General features: G+C 38.3%; 1 protein-coding gene across 1 annotated transcript in view; it reads right to left on the bottom strand.

Annotated features, from left to right (window-relative positions):
- Positions 1-8,524: 8,524 nt before the first annotated feature.
- LOC128867123 (matrix metalloproteinase-2-like) overlaps positions 8,525-19,556 on the bottom strand; it is a 38,043-nt gene continuing 27,011 nt past the window's right edge. Inside the window, exons 4-6 of the mRNA XM_054108223.1 lie at positions 11,664-12,223; positions 11,454-11,595; positions 8,525-11,391 (exon numbers count right to left, since the gene is read on the bottom strand). Of these exons, the coding sequence (XP_053964198.1) occupies positions 10,832-11,391; positions 11,454-11,595; positions 11,664-12,223 (1,262 nt within the window). The 3' untranslated portion in view covers positions 8,525-10,831. The remainder of the gene's footprint in view (positions 11,392-11,453; positions 11,596-11,663; positions 12,224-19,556) is intronic.

Genomic DNA, 19,556 nt, shown 5'->3' with positions numbered 1-19,556 from the left:
AGACCAATGACTTCACATAACCCCAAAGAGAATAGTCTAGAGGCGTCAAATCACACGAGCGCGGCGGCCATTCGACCGGTCCATTTCTGGAAATAATGTGCTCATCGAACTTACTCTTCAACAAATCAATTGTAGCGTGTGCTGTGTGGCTTGTGGCCCCGTCCTGTTGAAACCACATGTCGTCTAAGTCGATACTGTTGTGACCGTGTCACGCGTTTATTCTTATTCCGATAATACAAATTAGTTTATTTCATTAATCAAATAAAATACAATGCACAAGAATTAAAATTTATAGAAAATGCGTATATCAAGATCGTCTGTGTCGCTTCTGTTCTTCTTCTCGCACTCGTTATTACGAATCGCTGTCAAAATCATCCGATTTATGTTGAGTGTTGCCACATGCATAGTTTTTGGATAGGGTATCCAACAGATACCATTCAATTGCGGCCAAAAATAATCGTTTATCATGTCGCGGTATCGATTTCCATTCACAGTAACGTGGCGATCGTTCTCGTCAACGAAAAAATATGGGCCAATTACGCCGCCGGTATGTAAACCGCACTAAACAGTGATTTTTTCGGGATGCAACGGTGCCTCATGAATCACGTGTGGATTGCTTTCTGCCCAGTAACGCATATTTTGCTTGTTGACAAAGCCATTGAGCCAAAAGTGATGGCTTGTTAAATGGACCGTAAAATGGCCGTAATGCCCTTAAAGTAGCAGCAACAGAACGATTATTTTCATAAAAAATTTGCACGATTTGCAATTGTTGCTCAAGTGTGTAGCGTTCCATGATGAAATGTATACTAATGAAGTTTACAAATGACAAGCGAAAAAAAAAATATTGCGTCGTTCGCCCTCCCTATCGGAAAAGGTTGAAGCGCACCTATTGAAAAACGCTTTATATGGGTAAGGGGTCCTATTATATATTGGATGACTATACGGAATAGTTTTAGCGAGATGCCATCATCACCTGCAGCATTAGACTTTATTTTGGATAGAGCTTTCAGGACATCTATCTCACTAACTGTCATAAATTGAAACTGTTCTTTTAGGAGTAGCACAAGGTGAGGAATCTTTTAAAATAGGAGTACAGTTTATTTTTTTACCCACACTAATAAAGTAGTCATTAAGTTCATCAAGATTAATCTTACATTTGGGACTTTCCTTGCTGAATTTTAAATTTTTTTAGGTTACGTCACAGTTCTCTTGTTGGAAGTGACGGATCAAGTTTTGAGTAACTGTACGAACGTTTCGATGGTCGTATTATAACAGTGGTTTCATTTCGGATTTCCTTGTACCGGCGCCAAAAAGTATCCGTCAAGTTTTTTCTCCACTTAGCAAATACTTATTGAGCTTTCTAATGGCACCTCGAACTTTCGAGTTGCACCAAGGACATAAACTATTTAAAACATTGACAGAACGAAGCGGAACATGCATGTTAAATAACGAGGATAAGTTACGGTTAAGGAATTCAAGTTTATGATCAACAGTTCTAAGAAACCAACATTTATTCCAGTTTATAGAACCCATGTCTGAATACAGAGAATTAGCATTCAACGATTTAAAATCACCATACTCGTAGGTGGCACCTAAATTTGGGCGATTCATCATAACATCTAAAGTACAAAATATTAAGTCATGGTCAGATATAAAATCAGGAGGTCAAGCTGCATCTTCAGGTGCACGTCGATGATACCCCAATACCGACTTTAAATAACCCCAGAATTTTGGGAGTCACCTTTGCCAGCTTGCTCTCCTTCTCAGCGCACACAACCGCTATTGCAACGAGAGTACAGAATCGCAACAAGGTCCTCAAGTCGCTCGCCGGCAGCACTTGGGGCAAAGACAAAGAAATGTTGCTGTCGACTTTCAAAGCAATAGGCCGACCGGTTCTAAACTATGCCGCGCCTTTCTAGTCGCCTGGAACCAGTGATACGCAGTGGACGAAGCTCCAGACCTGCCAAAATACTGCCATTAGGACCACAACAGGATGTCTCCGGATGTCCCCAATTCAACACCTGCATGACGAGTCTCACATGCTTCCTCTTAAGGAGCACAACAAAATGCTCGGCAAGCAACTTCTGCTAGGGTATCACCGTAGGCCTCACCCATGCAGACATCTGCTCGAGTCTGAGCCACCTCCCAGGCACATCAGGAGACACTTCCTCAACTACATGGACGAGATCTAGGACAAAACATACATCCCACTCCAGGATCAGACAGCGTACAGACAGGCCATTAACGACATTCATCGGGAGACCCTTACCACCTTCTTAAACTCCCGACCTCCGAATGCCGTTATCGGAGTCCAACCACCACCTATTGCAGGCGAAGAGCTCCAGCTTCCCCGAGAGTCCCGCGTAACCTTGGCACAATTACGTTCTGGATACTGTAGCAGGTTAAACTCCTACCTATCCAGAATCGACCCCGACATACTAAACATATGTCCAGCATGTGAAGGCACCCCGCACTACACTAACCACCTTTTCACATGCCCCATCAAACCCACTCATCTAACACCTCCCTCCCTCTGGACCCAATCCGTCGAAACAGCTAGTTTCCTGGGCCTACCGTTAGATGAGCTAGACGAAGATGACCGGTAAATACACTACACTGACAGGGCGAAGATACTGCTACAACAACAACAACAATAAAATCAGCTTGGTCGAATTTAAGAATATGTGACAAGTCACATGTTGTAAAATAATCAGGAGTTATCTGCATATCTCGCTGGTGTAATTCCGTTAACAATACAAAGTCCTGCTGTTGCCAACTGGTCGAATAGTTTAATATGTACTACTAGGCCAATTGCGCAATTAAATTAGCTATTCCTTTTCCTTGTCTTTTCATACCGTTAATAATTATTAAACAAACCAAAAACACCGGAATATGTATTCCACTAAAATAATTTCTATGAAGAAAAATCTTTCACAAAAGTATTGACAGCTGATTGTCAATTTTGCAGGTAATCTGTCATATGTGAACGGGTAGATTAATTTTGTGGATTTATTAATTAATGTATTAATTAAAGCATATATGTGAACGTATTAATACTCGTATATTTCCAAGTCCTTTTTTCAAAACCAAACTCTCCGCTAATTAACTCACGGGCACCACATTTACACTACGAACGAAATATAATTATTATTCGACCAAATTTGTTGTATCGCCTTCAAAGTAGGCCACTTCTGAAATAATAGACTTATGCCAACGAATATCACCAACATATTTTTCCAAGGAATTCCCCAGAATCAAGTTCAGTTCTGGCGTGAATTTATATTGACTAAAAACAGGTACCTCGAAGGGGGTTTCGAAACAAAGAAAAAAAAATGGCTGCTATCAATATTTGGCGAATGTAGCGGTTGAGTATTGGACAAATTCTCTCGAACATTCATACGATTTCGTGATGGTGCATGATCGTGGTGCAAAAATCAAGAGTTTTTTCCACAATTCGAATTTTCATGAATCCATTTGATAGAATGTATATTATAATGCGCAACTGTTGGACAAAAAACCTTCATGAACTTTCACGGAGACCAATCAGCTCCTTTTGCAGGCGAGGCGTTCAATTTGTCTTGAGACTTGAGACAGGTAGCCCAATTTCGTTCTGACTCAACCTATCCAGAATAAGGGCAGAGCTTCACACATGTTTCTATACTTACCTAAGCACTTCACTTCACCTTACATTTATTTATTGTTTGTCCGATCCCGTCCATAACAGCACATTTTCTAGGCTTGCTGTTAGACGAGCTCGGTCGCATACAAAAAAAAAAATATTAATAATTGGCAAGTACACTTTTGTTAGGTGTTTGATCGAGCTCCTCCTCCTATTTGTGGCATCCGCCTTGATATTGTTCCACAAATGGAGGGGCCTACAGTTTTAAGTCGACTGCGACTTCTTGTGGTCTGGGAACAGAGCTTAATTCAATTCATATCACATCGTGGGGTAAGCTATACAAATTTTGAAGTAATCTATTGGGATAAAGATATGTATGCATCTAAAAAATTTATAATCTACGAAACTAAAGGGTTTTCCAATAAGAGAAACTAAAGGGTTTTCCAATAAGAGGTGTTCTTTTGATATTGAAAGAAAAATGCTATTTTTTAATATAAATTATCCGATGTTTATTTCATTATAAAGAGGAAGGCCTGCCGTTAATAGTGGAAAATAACATCAGGCAAATTACCACCACGACCACGCTTACAGGACAATACGAATAGCAAAGTGGCAGCCCTATGTCCTCGATATCCTCACGAATTCCATCTTTGAGGTCTTGAATCGACCCTGGTCTGTTGGCGTAGACCTTCTCTTTCACGTGGCCCTAAAGAAAAAAGTCACAAGGCATAAATCACAAGATGTCGGTGGCCAATTGTGATCACCTCTTCGAGAGATAACACGGTCCGGAAACTTTTCCCGTAAAAGATCAATGGTTTCGCCGTCTTGTTGAAAATAAGCGTTGTCCAGATCAATACCATCTAATTTCGGCCATAAAAAATCGTTACTCCTCTCTGGATAGCGATAGATAACATCTGTTATTGGAAAACCCTTTACATACATACTTTGCCGTACATACATAAAGGGTGGTTAAGTTTCAAGGGCCGGTATTGTTTTTGAATAAAATAGAAGTTTTTTAGGAACTTATTGTTATTTCTCTTTATAATGATCAATTACGTATGAAACAAAATATCGGCCAAATGGCCGCCGCGGCCTCGGCGGCACACCTCCATCCGATAGTCCAAATTTTCGATGGCGCTGAGGCATAATAAATATCTTATCCTTTAGATCTTGAATTGTTGCTCGCTTATCGACGTACACCTTTTCTTTCAAATAACCTTAAAGAAAGAAGTCCAACGGTGTCAAATCACATGATCTTGGCGGCCAATTGACATCGCCGCGACGTGAGATTATTCAGCCATCAAATTTTTCGCGCAAAAGAGCCATTGTTTCGTTAGCTGTGTGACAAGTGGCACCGTCCTGTTGAAACCACATATCGTCCACATCCATATCTTCCAATTCGGGCCATAAAGAGTTCGTTATCATCTCACGATAGCGAACACTATTCACAGTAACGGCCTGACCCGCCTCATTTGGAAAAAATACGGCCCAATGATGCCGCCGGCCCATAAACCGCACCAAACAGTCACTCTTTGTGGGTGCATTGGTTTTTCGGCAATCACTCTTGGATTATCATTCGCCCAAATGCGGCAATTCTGCATTTTGACAAATCCACTGAGGTGAAAATATGCCTCATCACTGAAGATGATTTTCTTCGAAAATTGGTCATTCACTGTTGCCATTTCCTGCCACCATTCTGACGCGTTGCTCGATTGTGTATCTTTCCATGGTTCAAATTGAGTTAGTCTGAAATTGAAAAAATATCAAATGAAATGCAGAACAAAATTTGACGTTTAGGTGTGGTTCACATACAACATCGGCCCTTGAAATTTAACCACCCTTTATAAGCACATCTGCTCAGACAACTGCAAATTATTTAGCGAACGGTGCAAAGAGTTGGTGGGAAGAGAGAGAATAGCTGATTACCATCTGCACATCTGCTCAGACAGCTGCGGTGAGAGGTGAATGACATCTGACTCCCACAGGTATAAGCAAACCACCCAACAACATGCCGAATGATTCTCCGGGTATATGCGGAGAATCGAAGGAAAAGAGCGATACGATCAATCCTTTTCAATCGCTCGAGAATCGCTCGCTCACCTGTGAGAAAACAAATTCTCACTCCTGAGCAAGAGCGCGCTGAAAAGCACCAATGCGAGCATAAAACTCTAAACATGGAAAAAAGCGACACGCAACAGCAGAAGGAAGAGGAAAGGGAGTAATCGACAAAGCGAGAATCAGACGGGGAGCCGCTACGTGTAATGGGAGAAAAAATAAAAGAGCTCATTAGTATGATGGAAGTACAGAGGCGTATCAACATTCCAATGAAAGACTTGGTGAGTGCAAAGAAAGGATTAGACATGCACAGCATATCCTGTGCGCGCCAATCAAAGCACACAAACCGACATAATGGAGAACGATCGCAAAAAGCAAGCAAAGTGAGCACGCACGGCTGCCAATAGCGGGCGGGATGCACCCAATTCGCCGCAGCAAATAGCAAAGTGCATCCGCTTAGAATCGCCGAGAGGACCAATAGAGGCCAGGCCCAAAGAGCAACAACACTACTCCAACCAAGCAAAAGAGGTGGTTGCCGTAAAGAAACAAAGCATGGCAGCAGTAGACATGAATGCGTCCCTAGGCGTGGAGGGCACCCAATCACGTGCAGGCTGGTCAACAGTGGTCAAACGTAAGACCAAAACCACGTAAAAAATATGAACGAAACCTGACGCATTGGTCCTGAAGAAAGCCGGTGAACTTTCGTACGCGGAAATGCTAAAAAAAATTAAATCGCAACCTGAGCTCAAGAAATTGAGTTGTATATAAATTCACATATTTGTATTTGCATATGCCTTCTTCCTGTGTGCAAATTAATGTTCTAACGCGGGTGAGCGTTAAAATAAAAAATGTAACGCTTGCTTCCAAACTCAAACTTGCAGTGGTTATTTTATTCATACGTTATTTCTTTTATACAAAATTTTTGCTTACTCTATCCTTAACAAATAATTGTTTATGTTTACAGTAAATATTTCACTACTGGATGAGCTTATTTCATCATCCTCTAATTTGTGCTTATGCTAGCTTTAAAAAGTATTGTTTACTCTAACTTTTTGTATATATTTGCCGTTATGCGGCTTACCAGAGTAGGGTATTAACTTGCATGGTAATGAACCATTTCTCTGTTGAGAATGGATCGATGAAAGGAAAAGTAGGAAATGAAAGGGCGATGATGTTGCCTCTTAGTGTTGTTGACTTATTAGCGTCTGATGCACAATCGAAATTGAACATATCTTTCATGAATTTGATAAATGTTTCGTCATTTTTCACGTTTGTGTAAATGTAACTTGATCAATTCCATTGCGATTCCATTTACGAACGCCCTGGTAACGAACAGGGGCAGGGGGGAGGGGGCATATAGACCGGACAGGAGTGGATCTGTCCAGATATGATTTAACACTGGTGGTAATAGGCAGATGCAGCTTGTGACATTTTGCATCAGAACAGTGACTGACGTTGAGAGCAATGCTCAAACCGCCTCCCGACGAAATACTTGACGGTAGTACCGGGGGGATCGGTACTTAGACGGTAGGAGGCTTAGTTCGGGTTAAAGTCCCACACTGACGGGGTAAGGCTTTCGATGCTTCCTCCTCATAAGTAAACAAAAAAAAAACGTATGTAATTTGCCGTCGAATACATGAACTATAAATTGAAATACAGCATAAAATAAGTGTTGATTTATCTTAAACCAATATTTTATTTTTGTAAATTTTGTCTATTTGCATTCCCTGCAAATGTTGTGAATTTATTTAGATATATATTCTTTCTCTCTCTCTCTCATTTTCTCTCGGGTCTCTCCCTCTTTCTTTGTCTGCCTTGAAAGTTTCACTTCTGTTAGGTGTACTACGCTGCACGCACTTTTTTTATTTATCTTTAAGGGCTTGAGAACTTAAAATTATAATACAAAACGTTTTTGTTGCTGTAGCGGTAATACAAACCCTGTCAGTGTAGTGTATATCACCGGTCGTCTTCGTCTAACTCATCTAAAGGTAGGCCCAGGAAACATGCTGTTTCGACAGGTTGCGTCCAGAGGCAGAGGGGTGTTAGATGAGGGAGTTTTGAGGGACATGTGAAAAGGTGGTTCATGTCGTGCGGGGTGTCTTCACATGCAGGACATGTTTTTGGTATGTGGGGGTCAATTCTGGATAAGTAGGAGTTTAACCTGCTACAATTGTGCCTTGGATATGATAACGCCGCTACGAGTTTCGAGTTACGTCGCCATTCGGGCAGTCCAACTTTTAACTAATATACTTTTTCCAAAAAACTGAATACTAAATCTAAAAGGAGCCCAATCAGCAAAAAACGGAATTCACAGAGAGAACGTTGGTTCGAATCTCGGTGAAACACCAAAAATTAAGAAAAACATTTTTCTAATAGCGGTCGCCCCTCGGTAGGCAATGGCAAACCTGCGAGTGTATTTCTGCCATGAAAAAACTCCTCATAAAAATATCTGCCGTTCGGAGTCGGCTTGAAATTGTAGGCCCCTCCATTTGTGGAACATGATCAAGACGCACGCCACAAACAGGAGGAGGAGCTCGGCCAAAAACTCAAAAAGGGTGTACGCGCCAATTATATATATATATAAGCCAAGATCTTTCCGAAGGTAGTCGAAGGGCAAAGGCCAACAAGTTGGCGTCTTCTTCAACATAGTTATCGATATCGATAGTTCCAATGCAGCTCAAAAAGGCACCCGATGAAAAACGAGAATCAGTATTGTACCTTTTAAGCTTTGAAAAATCTTTGGTTAATTAAGCGCTGCTATCTAACGCATGCTGCCGTTACAAGTCTCATTACGGTCCCATCATTTCATTGAGTGAGTAAAATGTTAAATATACAATTATTCTTTTTTCAATTATTATACTTTATTTGCGAATCATGAATTTCATTTAAATTATGTTACACATACGATTTAAAAAGTAAACTATATGTATTTATGTAAAACTAAATTTGTGTGAACTTAGTTTAATTTACTCGTCGTAAAAAAAGAAGTGTACAAAAATTTGCTGGCGTAGACTTAACTAGGGTAATATCACATTTTTCATGTTTGTTTAAGAAAATCAGTTAAAAAAATGTGTACAACACCTACATACATATGTATGCATGTGTGCATGTAAATACATACATACGTGTAGTATGCATCTATGTGTATCCATAGGTAAAAGGCAGTTTTGGTGATTTTGATTATAGTCAAAATGTAAATACAGTTCCTTACTTTTGAAAAATAATTCCATTGCGAGAAAGACGATGCCGTCACAATTTTTAACGTTTAGTTTGATTTGCTCAGTACCAAACCAAACATATTTCGAACTAATGTACAAGTGCATGTTTATTTACAATAAATATTTACGAGTATATTTGTATATTGCATTACATTTCCATTTATAGGTATGTGTTTTTTTTTTTAGAATATTAAAAAAACATTAGGTGTGTTCCAGCACCGCAATAATTGCCGCAATACGAGTACTACAGGATTGATACTCCTTTCCTGGTGCTCAGCTGATAATCTGCTATAATAGATATTGCAGTAATTTATTTACACAGAGCTGGTTATTTCAAAGAATTCTAAAAGAAATAAGGGAATTTTCATATTTTATCATTTTCATTTACTTCACGAGTGGCGTATATGGGCGTTTTAAATTAAGACAAATATACCTAGAGGTAAATGCATAATTTTTCTTAGCCAAAAAAAGGGTATACTTTTATGTTTAATAATAATAATGCTTAAGGCATAATTCCTTTTTTTCAGAATACTTGTTTGGCATAATTAGATTTTTTTAGAACTTTCTTTCGCACATTTCGTAGTTAAATTTGTGACATTTTAAACAATACGGCGAAATTAAATTCAGTAAGTTAACTTCTTGATGAATACATCGCTTGATATTAGCGTAGCTTTTCAAGAAAAAAGAGATAGATATTTCTTAATGTAAATTGCGCCTACCACTCAAAATACATAAAAAAATGGATGCACCGAACTATCATTAAAACTGCTTCAGAACTCGTAAGTGGAACTAAAATGCAGGCAAATGTTGATGCTGCATTAAAACAATTTAATTCTTTTTTGTTGAACAATAAAGGACATGTTTGAAAAGCATTACAAATTACTTTCGGGAATCCAATGAAAAAATACATAACACCGTTAAAATTGTTTCCGAGTTTTCTTTACTGATGTACTGAAGATGAATGCACTCAACACATCTGTGGATAAAAACGCAAATTTTCTATGTATACATTTTTTTTTCAATATTTTATTTATAGCTACTAAACAACGTGATATGAATTCATATACTTTAATTACTTTATATATTTGTACATATGTGTACGTACATACGTATATGAATTTTATTAGAAGTGTCATGTGATTTTATTTCATTAAAAAAGGAAAACTATGTTTTTCTAATTCTATGAAAATTTTAAAAAATCTCTTAATAGCGCTTCAATTTAAATTTTTAGTGCAAATTTTGCCTTGGCATTCGCATCAGTTATTAAATATGTTAGCATTTCCATCATTATTTCTAAGTTTTTCAAATATCACGTTCTGAGTATCAGCAGCGGAGTGTGCACTTGTATCAAACAAGTAAGAAGGCTGCGATATTGCGGTAATTTTTGCATGGCTCGGACACACCCAAGATGTGCTTCGTCATTTATTCCTTCGCTACTTATTTTGCCGTTATCTAATTTCGATTTAGCTAAAAATACTTGTTTTCAATAAGTGTATGTATGTATATGATCATAAAATATTTATATAAAAAAGCTACTAAACACAAACGTGGTTTTATGCCGCAAAAATTATGTATATATGTATGTATGTAACTAAGCTAACATGACGACTTATTTGCTTATTTAAAATAATGTTTGATTTATTATCTTCGAAGTAGTTTCTTTTCTCAAATTGCAATGGTGAATTCATTCTTATACGTGCTATTTATATATATAAAATGTATGCATGTATGTAAATAATTTTAAAAACAGGATAACGAAAAATCTTTCCGTCAAATGACAAAGCTTTCGGATGCAATTTAAATGGACTAAATGACTAATTATATGTTTTTGTATGAATGCTTTTCTTTGTTAATGAAGCCTAGTTAGTTTAGACCGCATGTATTTGTAATACGTTGGGCAATGTGTGAACGCATGTTGATTCTAAATTCTAACAACTTATTAAACTAGACCTGGATACCACCAACACACTGTCAGCAATAGCGTAACCCAGAGGAGGGCCCCCCGCTCAGCGTGATTCCAAATTCCTCGTGTACCGCCAGATAAATTGGCATCCATTGTTTCATTTCGTTCCGAAATGAGTGGTGCTGTCCATGTTTGTTCCTCGTCTACTTCGTTGACTCGTCGCTGGCAATTCATCCATTTACGTGCACTGAGCTTTGGACGTGGATGCGCTACCTCCATTAGATCGTCGTTGAACTCCCAGTAGCCGTAGCCTTTGAAAAAGTATGTCTTGCGATTGCTGTACTGGAAGGCGGCATCTATGTTGTAACCTACTCCACGCCATATGGACATGTCTCGCGGGTAGTCCAATTCAACGCGTCCAGTGTCGTCATCTAATCGCCAGTATAAAGTGCTACTGGTGAGGTAGGTGCGGTTGTTATGGCCCCAAACGAATGCCGCATCTATGTGGGTTAGTGATGATGGCAGACCCAAAGAGGTGAGTGGTTGCGGATAGCCCCGAACTAGGTTAACTGAATCGAAGATGTAGTAAAAACGACCTGCGGTAAAGAATATCGGTTAATAGCTAGATGAATATAATAAGCGCAAATTTTAAACTTACCTATAAAGAAAACAATTTTACGATCGTGATTCTCATAGACAGCGTCGACTTTGGTGTAATTTTCCGGCAATTGAGTCCATAAACGACGAGTTTCGGTGGGATAACCTGGATAAAGACCACGATCTCCGATTCGCCAAAGAAACTGTAGAATTAAAAATTTAATCAGTGGTCCAAATATTTGTTATTTATATAAAAATGGAGAAATATTACCTGTCCTCGGAATATGAAAGTTTCGCGACGTATAATTGAAATGGCATCATAGCTGGTTTGGCAGGTGTCTGGTTTCAATTTTCTGGGCTTAGTTGGGTGACGACGTTGTGACCAATTCTTGGTCGGACCCGACGGTGAGTCCGTACGTGGTCTGTACGTGGTGGTAGTTGTAGTTGTGCTGGTGGTGAGCGGTTCACGGTTACGATGATGTGGATTGTAGGGTGGCTGACGACGTGGATCATAAGGATCGTACGATGGATAACGTGGCTGTTGCGGATATTGTGGATAATTTGGATATTGTGGGTAGTAAACCAGAGGCCGACGCGTTGTTGTTGTAGTAGTTGGTGTAGTTTTTGGACGTGGCTGAGGTTTGAATGGGCCCCATGTCTTTTCTTTAGCACCGTATAACTGCTGAATGGCATTCCGATCATCATCGGGAAGATTAATATCTACATCATTATCGTGATACCACGGGTACATAATAGCATTTTTGTCGGAAGAATGTCCCAGGCCCAGAGAGTGTCCAAACTCGTGCACTGCCACACCAAGAAAATTTGTTGCTGAAAGTAAAATACGGGTAAGGACTTTAGTTGTTGAATATTATGTTGGTTGCATCAGAACACAAGAATGTATTTTAAAAAATATAATAATATAATAATTTAATATAATAATTTTGAATACCAATCCCGCAATTGTAATACCAATACAGGATGTCACTTTTAAACATCCTAAGCTCGACAAAAAAAATTCATTGGTCGAAAGTTATGCATCAAACAATAAAAAATGGTGTCGGCCAAAATATGCTTTTTATTATTTTTCAGGAACAAACTTGTATTTTGAATTTTCTGAACATATTCTTGGAACTTTTTGATCTGGGTGGTGCTCCTTGGTTTTTAAACAATTTTTGCCGATAATACCTCTAAACATTAAATTTACCTTAAAGAGAAAGTTCAGCTGGCATTAAATGCTTAGTTTAAAATAACTTGCAATATGAAGTCCCAAGAAAGTTCAAAAACAGTTTTCAAGGTTATTGAATTGTGCCGAAAAGATGAACTGCCGAATATAACAACTTGGGAAAATGAAATATCATTTTCATTACTTCGCCAACTCAAAAAAATATTTAAGAAATACGATGGCAAAAGAGCGGTTGAATGGAGCGTCACATCCTTTATATCCATAGCAGGGATATGCATATTTATTTTTAAGCATTTCTCCTTTTTTATAAATAAAGTATTGTAAGCGCGGCCGCCGTAGCCGAATGGGTTGGTGCGTGACTACCATTCGGAATTCGGAGAGAACGTAGTTTCGAATCTCCGTGAAACACCAAAATGAAGAAAACGTTTTTTTCTAATAGCGGTCGCCCCTCCGAGTATATTTCTGCCATGAAAAAGCTTCTCATAAAAAATATCTGGCGCTCGGAGTCGGCTTAAAACTGTAGGTCCCTCGAGCTTCGAGGAGGAGCTCGGCAAAACACCCTAATATTTACGTATTTTACTTTATTTATTTATATATATGAAAGGATTTTATACAAAACTCTCTCATTGCTCGCCTGCATACTACATTTTCATCCTTTGTTATTTTGAAGCATTTTATTTGAAAATGAGTTCATAGTTGTGTTTATCAATTAGAACCGACTATCGACAGGCCTAGAAAGTTGTGATAAGTTTTTTATAGAAATTATGGGTCATATATTAGCTATCCAAAAATAATCAAAAATTTGCTATTCGACCACTTTTACTCTTGGCTGCTAGCCTCAAGCTTAAGATGTTCGTAAAAAACCAAATAACTAAATTTTTTTAGTTGATTCATTTCTTTGATAATTAAAGCGCAGGTAGTTAATTTGAAAGCAGTTCTTCATGTTTTTAAATCAATAAGATACGAATATATGTTGCGTATTTACTTGTTCAATCTGAACCCGCTGGATGCTATAAGGCTTGTGTTAATTTCATTCATCATTTGTTGAATCTTTCGATAGTAAAGACATTAAATTTGGTACTATTTGCTGCAAGCACGAAAGCAATATTATTATTTCTCGGCGTACTCTTTATAGTGTTTCGAGTGCTTGCGGGAGTAAATGAAGAGCTTATTAGTGGACCTAAAGTTATACTAAGAACCATAGCAAGTGAATACAAACTAAATGTTTCCAAACTGCAGACGAATGTGCTCTACATGTCGAGTTCAGTTCACAAAGTTTTAATTCATGGGGCAGATATTATTAAAATTTTGCAATACCCGTACGATAAGCCTTGGAATCACACAACAAGAGTTTCCGGAATTCCTGAGAACATCACGCTAGAAAAATGTCAAGAGAAAAGCGAAACAGGGATTGATCAATATAAAATACAATAAAACTTCAACCCTTAAAAATAGGTACATTAAAATCTACAGCGATGGGGTAAGTTGGCCAACAGATAATTTTTTTTGGAGATTTTTCCAGACCCTGAACCCTTTGACTTAGTATAGAGCCACTTGGATGTAAAACAACAATATTTGAAAATTTTGTAATAAAAAAATTAATTTTCAAAAACAAATAACAACTTAGCAATACTTTTTCTCTTTAGTCAGAAGCTTAAGCTTAATGAGTAAAGGTGTGTGAGTAAAGTCTGAAAAAGTATTGGATCTATGATTATAAAAATATATTCGACGCATTCTATTCCAATTTAATTTCCTGATTAGCCGTTGTCTATGGAATATTCTAGAGAGCGTTGTAGCGTACGATTGAGAAGTAAATAGTATTTTCTAATAGCAGTTACTCATGAGCAGAAGCGACAAATCTCCAGGTGTCTCTCCAGGAGTATATCCCTAATGGCTTAATACTAAAGATATCTCCAGTAACTCTAGCGCCTCGCGTTGTTCACTAGAATGTACTGGAGATGGCATCATTAAAAATCTATTTCATTCTAAAAATTTACACCACATGTTTTGTACCTTTATTAAATGTTTGTTAATTTACTTGAAACATTTTTTGATCATGATTTATAACCCCGGCATTAGCCTAAGTATCCTCTGGGTAGTTTCCGAACACCCGTTCGGAAGTGAGCCAACGAGAGAAGGCAAAGAATCTCAGGATAGCTGGTTGTACGCTCGTTTTGGGACCCGCCACGTAAAAATCCCCACCCAATGAAAACATGTACAAATCCTCGGAGAGAATTTCATATACTGATGACGACCCCTGCGAATGAATGTTCCCACATGGAATGTCCGGTCCCTTAAAGGGAAGGTGCCTCTGCCCGGCTGGTTGATGTCCTCGTGAGAGTAAAGGCTGACATCATTACCATTCAAGAGATGCGATGGACGGGGTAAAGCAAGAAAAACAAAGGGCCTTGCGACGTTAAACTCGGCAAAAATCGCGATAACCGCGCCCGTTATGAAGAAGAAATCCTAGGGTAGCTCGTCTAGGATAAAAGTGTGCGTTTCCGCCTCTGAATGAACGTGATAATTCAAAATTTTTGATTTAAGAATTTGTAAGAATGAAGTGTATGAAGTATTTATTATTTCTTCGCGGGGTACTCCTTTTTTAAGCTTCCGTAAACCTATCCGTTATACCTATAACCATATTTTTTACGATATGAATACTTATTTTTCTTATTTTTTACCATTTTACATACATATTGGCGAACAAGAAGGGGGAAAGGGCATACATATATTTTGCATAGCTTTTGAGTGTTGCGAGATTGTAGGCGCAGTGTGGGTACATTGAAAATTACTGCTGCGGCGACAAAATTAAAAAAACGGGGAGAGGATAATGTTTCAATTCCGAATCGATGGACAGAAATATTTTATGTTAACATTTGCATGGTGAAAATTGTGACTACACTGAGCTACGACTTTATTTGATTATATAAAATCTTGTCTATAGAGGATCGGGAATTTCCACTTTATTCAATTGGGTGTTTTCAAGCGGCAACAAATCGCGGGCAGAAGAAGTCACAATTAAAAGTCGTTACGCTGAAATTCTTAACGTGGAATGCAGTTTGACTTATTCCTGTGTTGAGTTCTACGACAGGTGCAGAACTACTGAAAAGGACACAAACTATGCCAACGCTGAAACTGTGATGTCGTTCATGGAAATAAGTTAGTTGATGATAACTTGTTTAGTTTGAGAAAATTCAACATACGAGTGTAAGTTGCTTGTACGAATAATATAAATATTAAAATTATGAAATTCTTCTAACTTTGATATCTTTTTATTATCCCTATTTTCATGTTGATATCACGCGAAATTGTTGGACATTTGTCAGTCAAAAATGGTGGCATGCCTAGTAATATCTAATTATGTTGAAACTTCCGTTTACACTCTCAGTATGTGGGAGCACATTCTATGTATGTAGATACATTTTTTTCGTGCTATGTATGTATTTACAGCGATTCAAAATGAAAATTGTTTAGATCGAACAAATTAGAAGTATGCCGTGCTGTGGTGGCAACATAGAAGTACGTAAATTTTCCGTTTCTGCCAACAAAATATTTAATGATTTATTGGTGAAAACGGGAAACAAGTGCACACAAATACATTTTATGTCGGTTTTGAGCTGCAACTGCAATGGGCATACTAACTGTAGCAACAGCTGCCCCTATGGCTGTGGTCAACCAAAAACAGAGCAGCAATATGCGTCGATTATTGAATCTGATGATGCATTTGTTGTGGGCAGGGTTTGCTAATTCGTTACTCGTCGCCGCTGTTACGTGTTCGGTCATACGTCGCATGGCTCAGTGCTGTTTATGTGCATGTAGGTGTAGGAATACGCCTACAAGCTGCTCTATCGCGCATTTATCAAGTAAATTAACCATTTTCGCAAATTAATTACATTAGTGACAACATACCGGGCGTGATGCGGTTTGGAGAGCGCTGGCAGGTTTCCAATCTGCACTGCTACACTGACACGATTGTCGGTGTTGGGGTTAGCATTGCTGGAGCAGTGTTGGCGGTGTTGATTGCAACATCTGTTCTCGGTCTGTGATGAGGTGAATAGAAGTAATGGGGCAGTTACAGCTGTATATGTAAAGAGCTGTTACGCTTTTATTATGGTGGACGATAACCAACTTGTTTGCGGATAATTACTTCTATGCAAGTTTGTATTTGTGTGGATTAGTGTGCTCTTCAGTGAGGTATACACCAATGCAGCCGCGAAAAGCCTATCGAAAATATGGATTCGACTAACATACGTACATATGCATGTGGGGGAAGATTCATTTTATGAAACATATTACCCTACCCATAAATTCTTGTGCAGTTAGATGCAATTTATTGTAATTTTATTTAAGAGTATTTCATATATACACCTAACTTTACTCTGCGGGATTGTTAAGGCCATTTGAGTGTCTGTTAATTGCAGGCGGTTGGGGTTGTTGGGGTTAACAGAGACACATCTCTCGTTAGAGGTGGGTGACTTAACCGAACACTGATGGGGCTGGGGATGGAGGTGGAACCATTTCAGTATTTACGCCCAAGATGTTCTGCTTGCGCAAGGCGTAAATTTATCTAACCGAACCAAACCATGCACATATCTGTACTTTTCTATAGTACTTTTGTTCCTATAAATCGAGCATTTTCCTAATAAGTATAGGTACATAATTTTAACGCGTTGTTCTATCATGTAAAATTGTACATCTGTATACTTGATAAAGGTCGAAGATCGAATGATTCACTACTGGCATCTTTGAAAGTTCCTTTATAATAAAGTGGAAGTAGGTTTTTTTCTGTTGAACTTTGCTTTTGGTTTCTGTAATCAGTTTCCTTCGAATAGATAGGGATTAGCCCATGACCATACGCTCTAAAAGACCCTACCCCAACCTATTATAAATATATATGTATATATTAGGGCGAGTCGGTTTAAAAATCGCTCATTGCTCTGTGAAAATCGTATTCTAGGGATCAAAATAAGAAACTTTGCCGAAGGAACCATACCTCTAAAACGAATTCTGATGTCCCCCAATTTGGGTCGAACGAAAAATCCCACTTTGACCCATTTAGAGTGCTCCAATCGAGTCCAAATATATAACCGACCCCCACTAACTTTGGACGGCCGATCCACCCACGCCAGTGGCACACCCCCTGGAACTCCCCTGGGGTGTTCCCCATACAATCATTTCAAAATATCACCATTTTTGGCCTTTACATGAGAAAAGAAACTAAAAAGTTCGACCCAAATTGGGGGACATCAGAATTCGTTTTAGAGGTATGGTTCCTTCGACAAAGTTTCTTATTTTGATCCATAGAATATGATTTTCACAGAGCAATGGGCGATTTTTTTGCCTCCCCACAAAAGACACTAAAAGTTCGACCCAAATTGGGGGACATCAGAATTCGTTTTAGAGGTATGGTTCCTTCAGCAAAGTTTCTTATTTTGATCCCTAGAATATGATTTTCACAGAGCAATGGGCGATTTTTTTGCCTCCCCACAAACAGACCCGGCCTAGTATATATACTATATATCATATAAAGTGACGTAACATTTTCGTTTAATTTCGAAAAAATTGAACGCCCAACAATATTTTTTTTTCTATTGCAAACTGGACTTTTTTTCCTTTAGCTGGTCTAAAAGATTACAATTAATATATTTAGAATTTATTGTCTTGCCAAGTAATCCACAAACAAAATTCCTTTCGCATCTCAAAAAACTGATGCTAATATCTTCTTGGCCGATTTCTGGACACGAACTCGTTTCGGAGCCGAAAAACCAGGTTCATACTACTCTTTAGCCTCTTACTTTGATTTAGAATCATGGTGATAGACCCAAGTTTCATCCATTGTGATAAATCGACGTACAAAATCCACTTTATGCTTTCGACAATGCCCTAAATATTAGCGAATACGGCACCTTTTGTGCACACATCTTTCCGAAACTCAATACGGTGCTGTTGTATTGCAATAATTCAATAATTCAATTAATTGAACAATTCGATTGTAACAAACTGCATTGTATGGGCAATATTCCAATAAAATGTATCGTCACCACCATTAGCTCAAATGGCTTCACAACTTTGAGTCATACTTTATGTTAATTTCTGCTCAAACTGTGGAGGTAATTGGCTCCAAATCAGCCGAATTTGCCTTGATAACTGTTTCACCGTCCATATTTATTTTGGGTTGAGTTTTTGCTTAACTATGGCCTAACTATTTTCAATAGGATTGACATAAGACGACTGTGATGCTTGGGATCGTTATCTTCTTCTAAAGCCCAAGGTTACCATCGCAGTTGACGGTAAAAATGCTTTTTTAAAATTTTAGCCATCAAAAGTGCACTCAAATTTGACATTTTTGATCTTAGGGTGTGTATATAGGAACACTGCTTTAAATCGTTTTTCATACGCGAAACTCATTCTCTAAAAACAGCGTACGCTTTCTCAATTTAATAATAAATAATAAATCCCCTTAGGGCATTAATCGTAGAATCTCTATGATGCCTTCATGTGGTCTTCACCACATGTTTAATTCTATGGCAAAATATCAGCGCAGGACGAATGTTAATAAAGTACAAAATCCGATTAGTTGTTTTTTATTCTCCTTATATTTATTTCTGCTATTCACTTAAGTTCTTATTGCTGCGACTGGCTTGGAATTTCCCGTGCTCTGCTAATTGCCATTAATTTTTAATAGCTTAAAGACTGTAAGCTATTTTCTTCCTCGATTTCGATTTCGATTCTGAGCTTTATACACTTACATTACTACACATTGTACGTACTAGCATGGGTACCCTTGTTCCTATTGTTTCTTACGATAATGCGTATTCAGCAAAAGAAAATTATTTTCTCTAAGTGAACAAAATCACAATTGCATTTGCAATTTTGTTGGCTTAAGTGATTTCCGGGTAATGGGAAGAGAGTGCGGAGGTTTAGGAAGAAATCTTTGGCTTCCGCATTCCAGCTGCCAGAACGAGCTTTAGAGCTGAG

This window comes from Anastrepha ludens, chromosome 6 (genome assembly GCF_028408465.1).
Source record: "Anastrepha ludens isolate Willacy chromosome 6, idAnaLude1.1, whole genome shotgun sequence".
NCBI classification, from domain to species: Eukaryota; Metazoa; Arthropoda; class Insecta; order Diptera; family Tephritidae; genus Anastrepha; species Anastrepha ludens.
The sequence above is the reverse complement of the archived record's forward strand: the minus strand, read 5'-3'. Positions and strand labels throughout refer to the sequence as shown.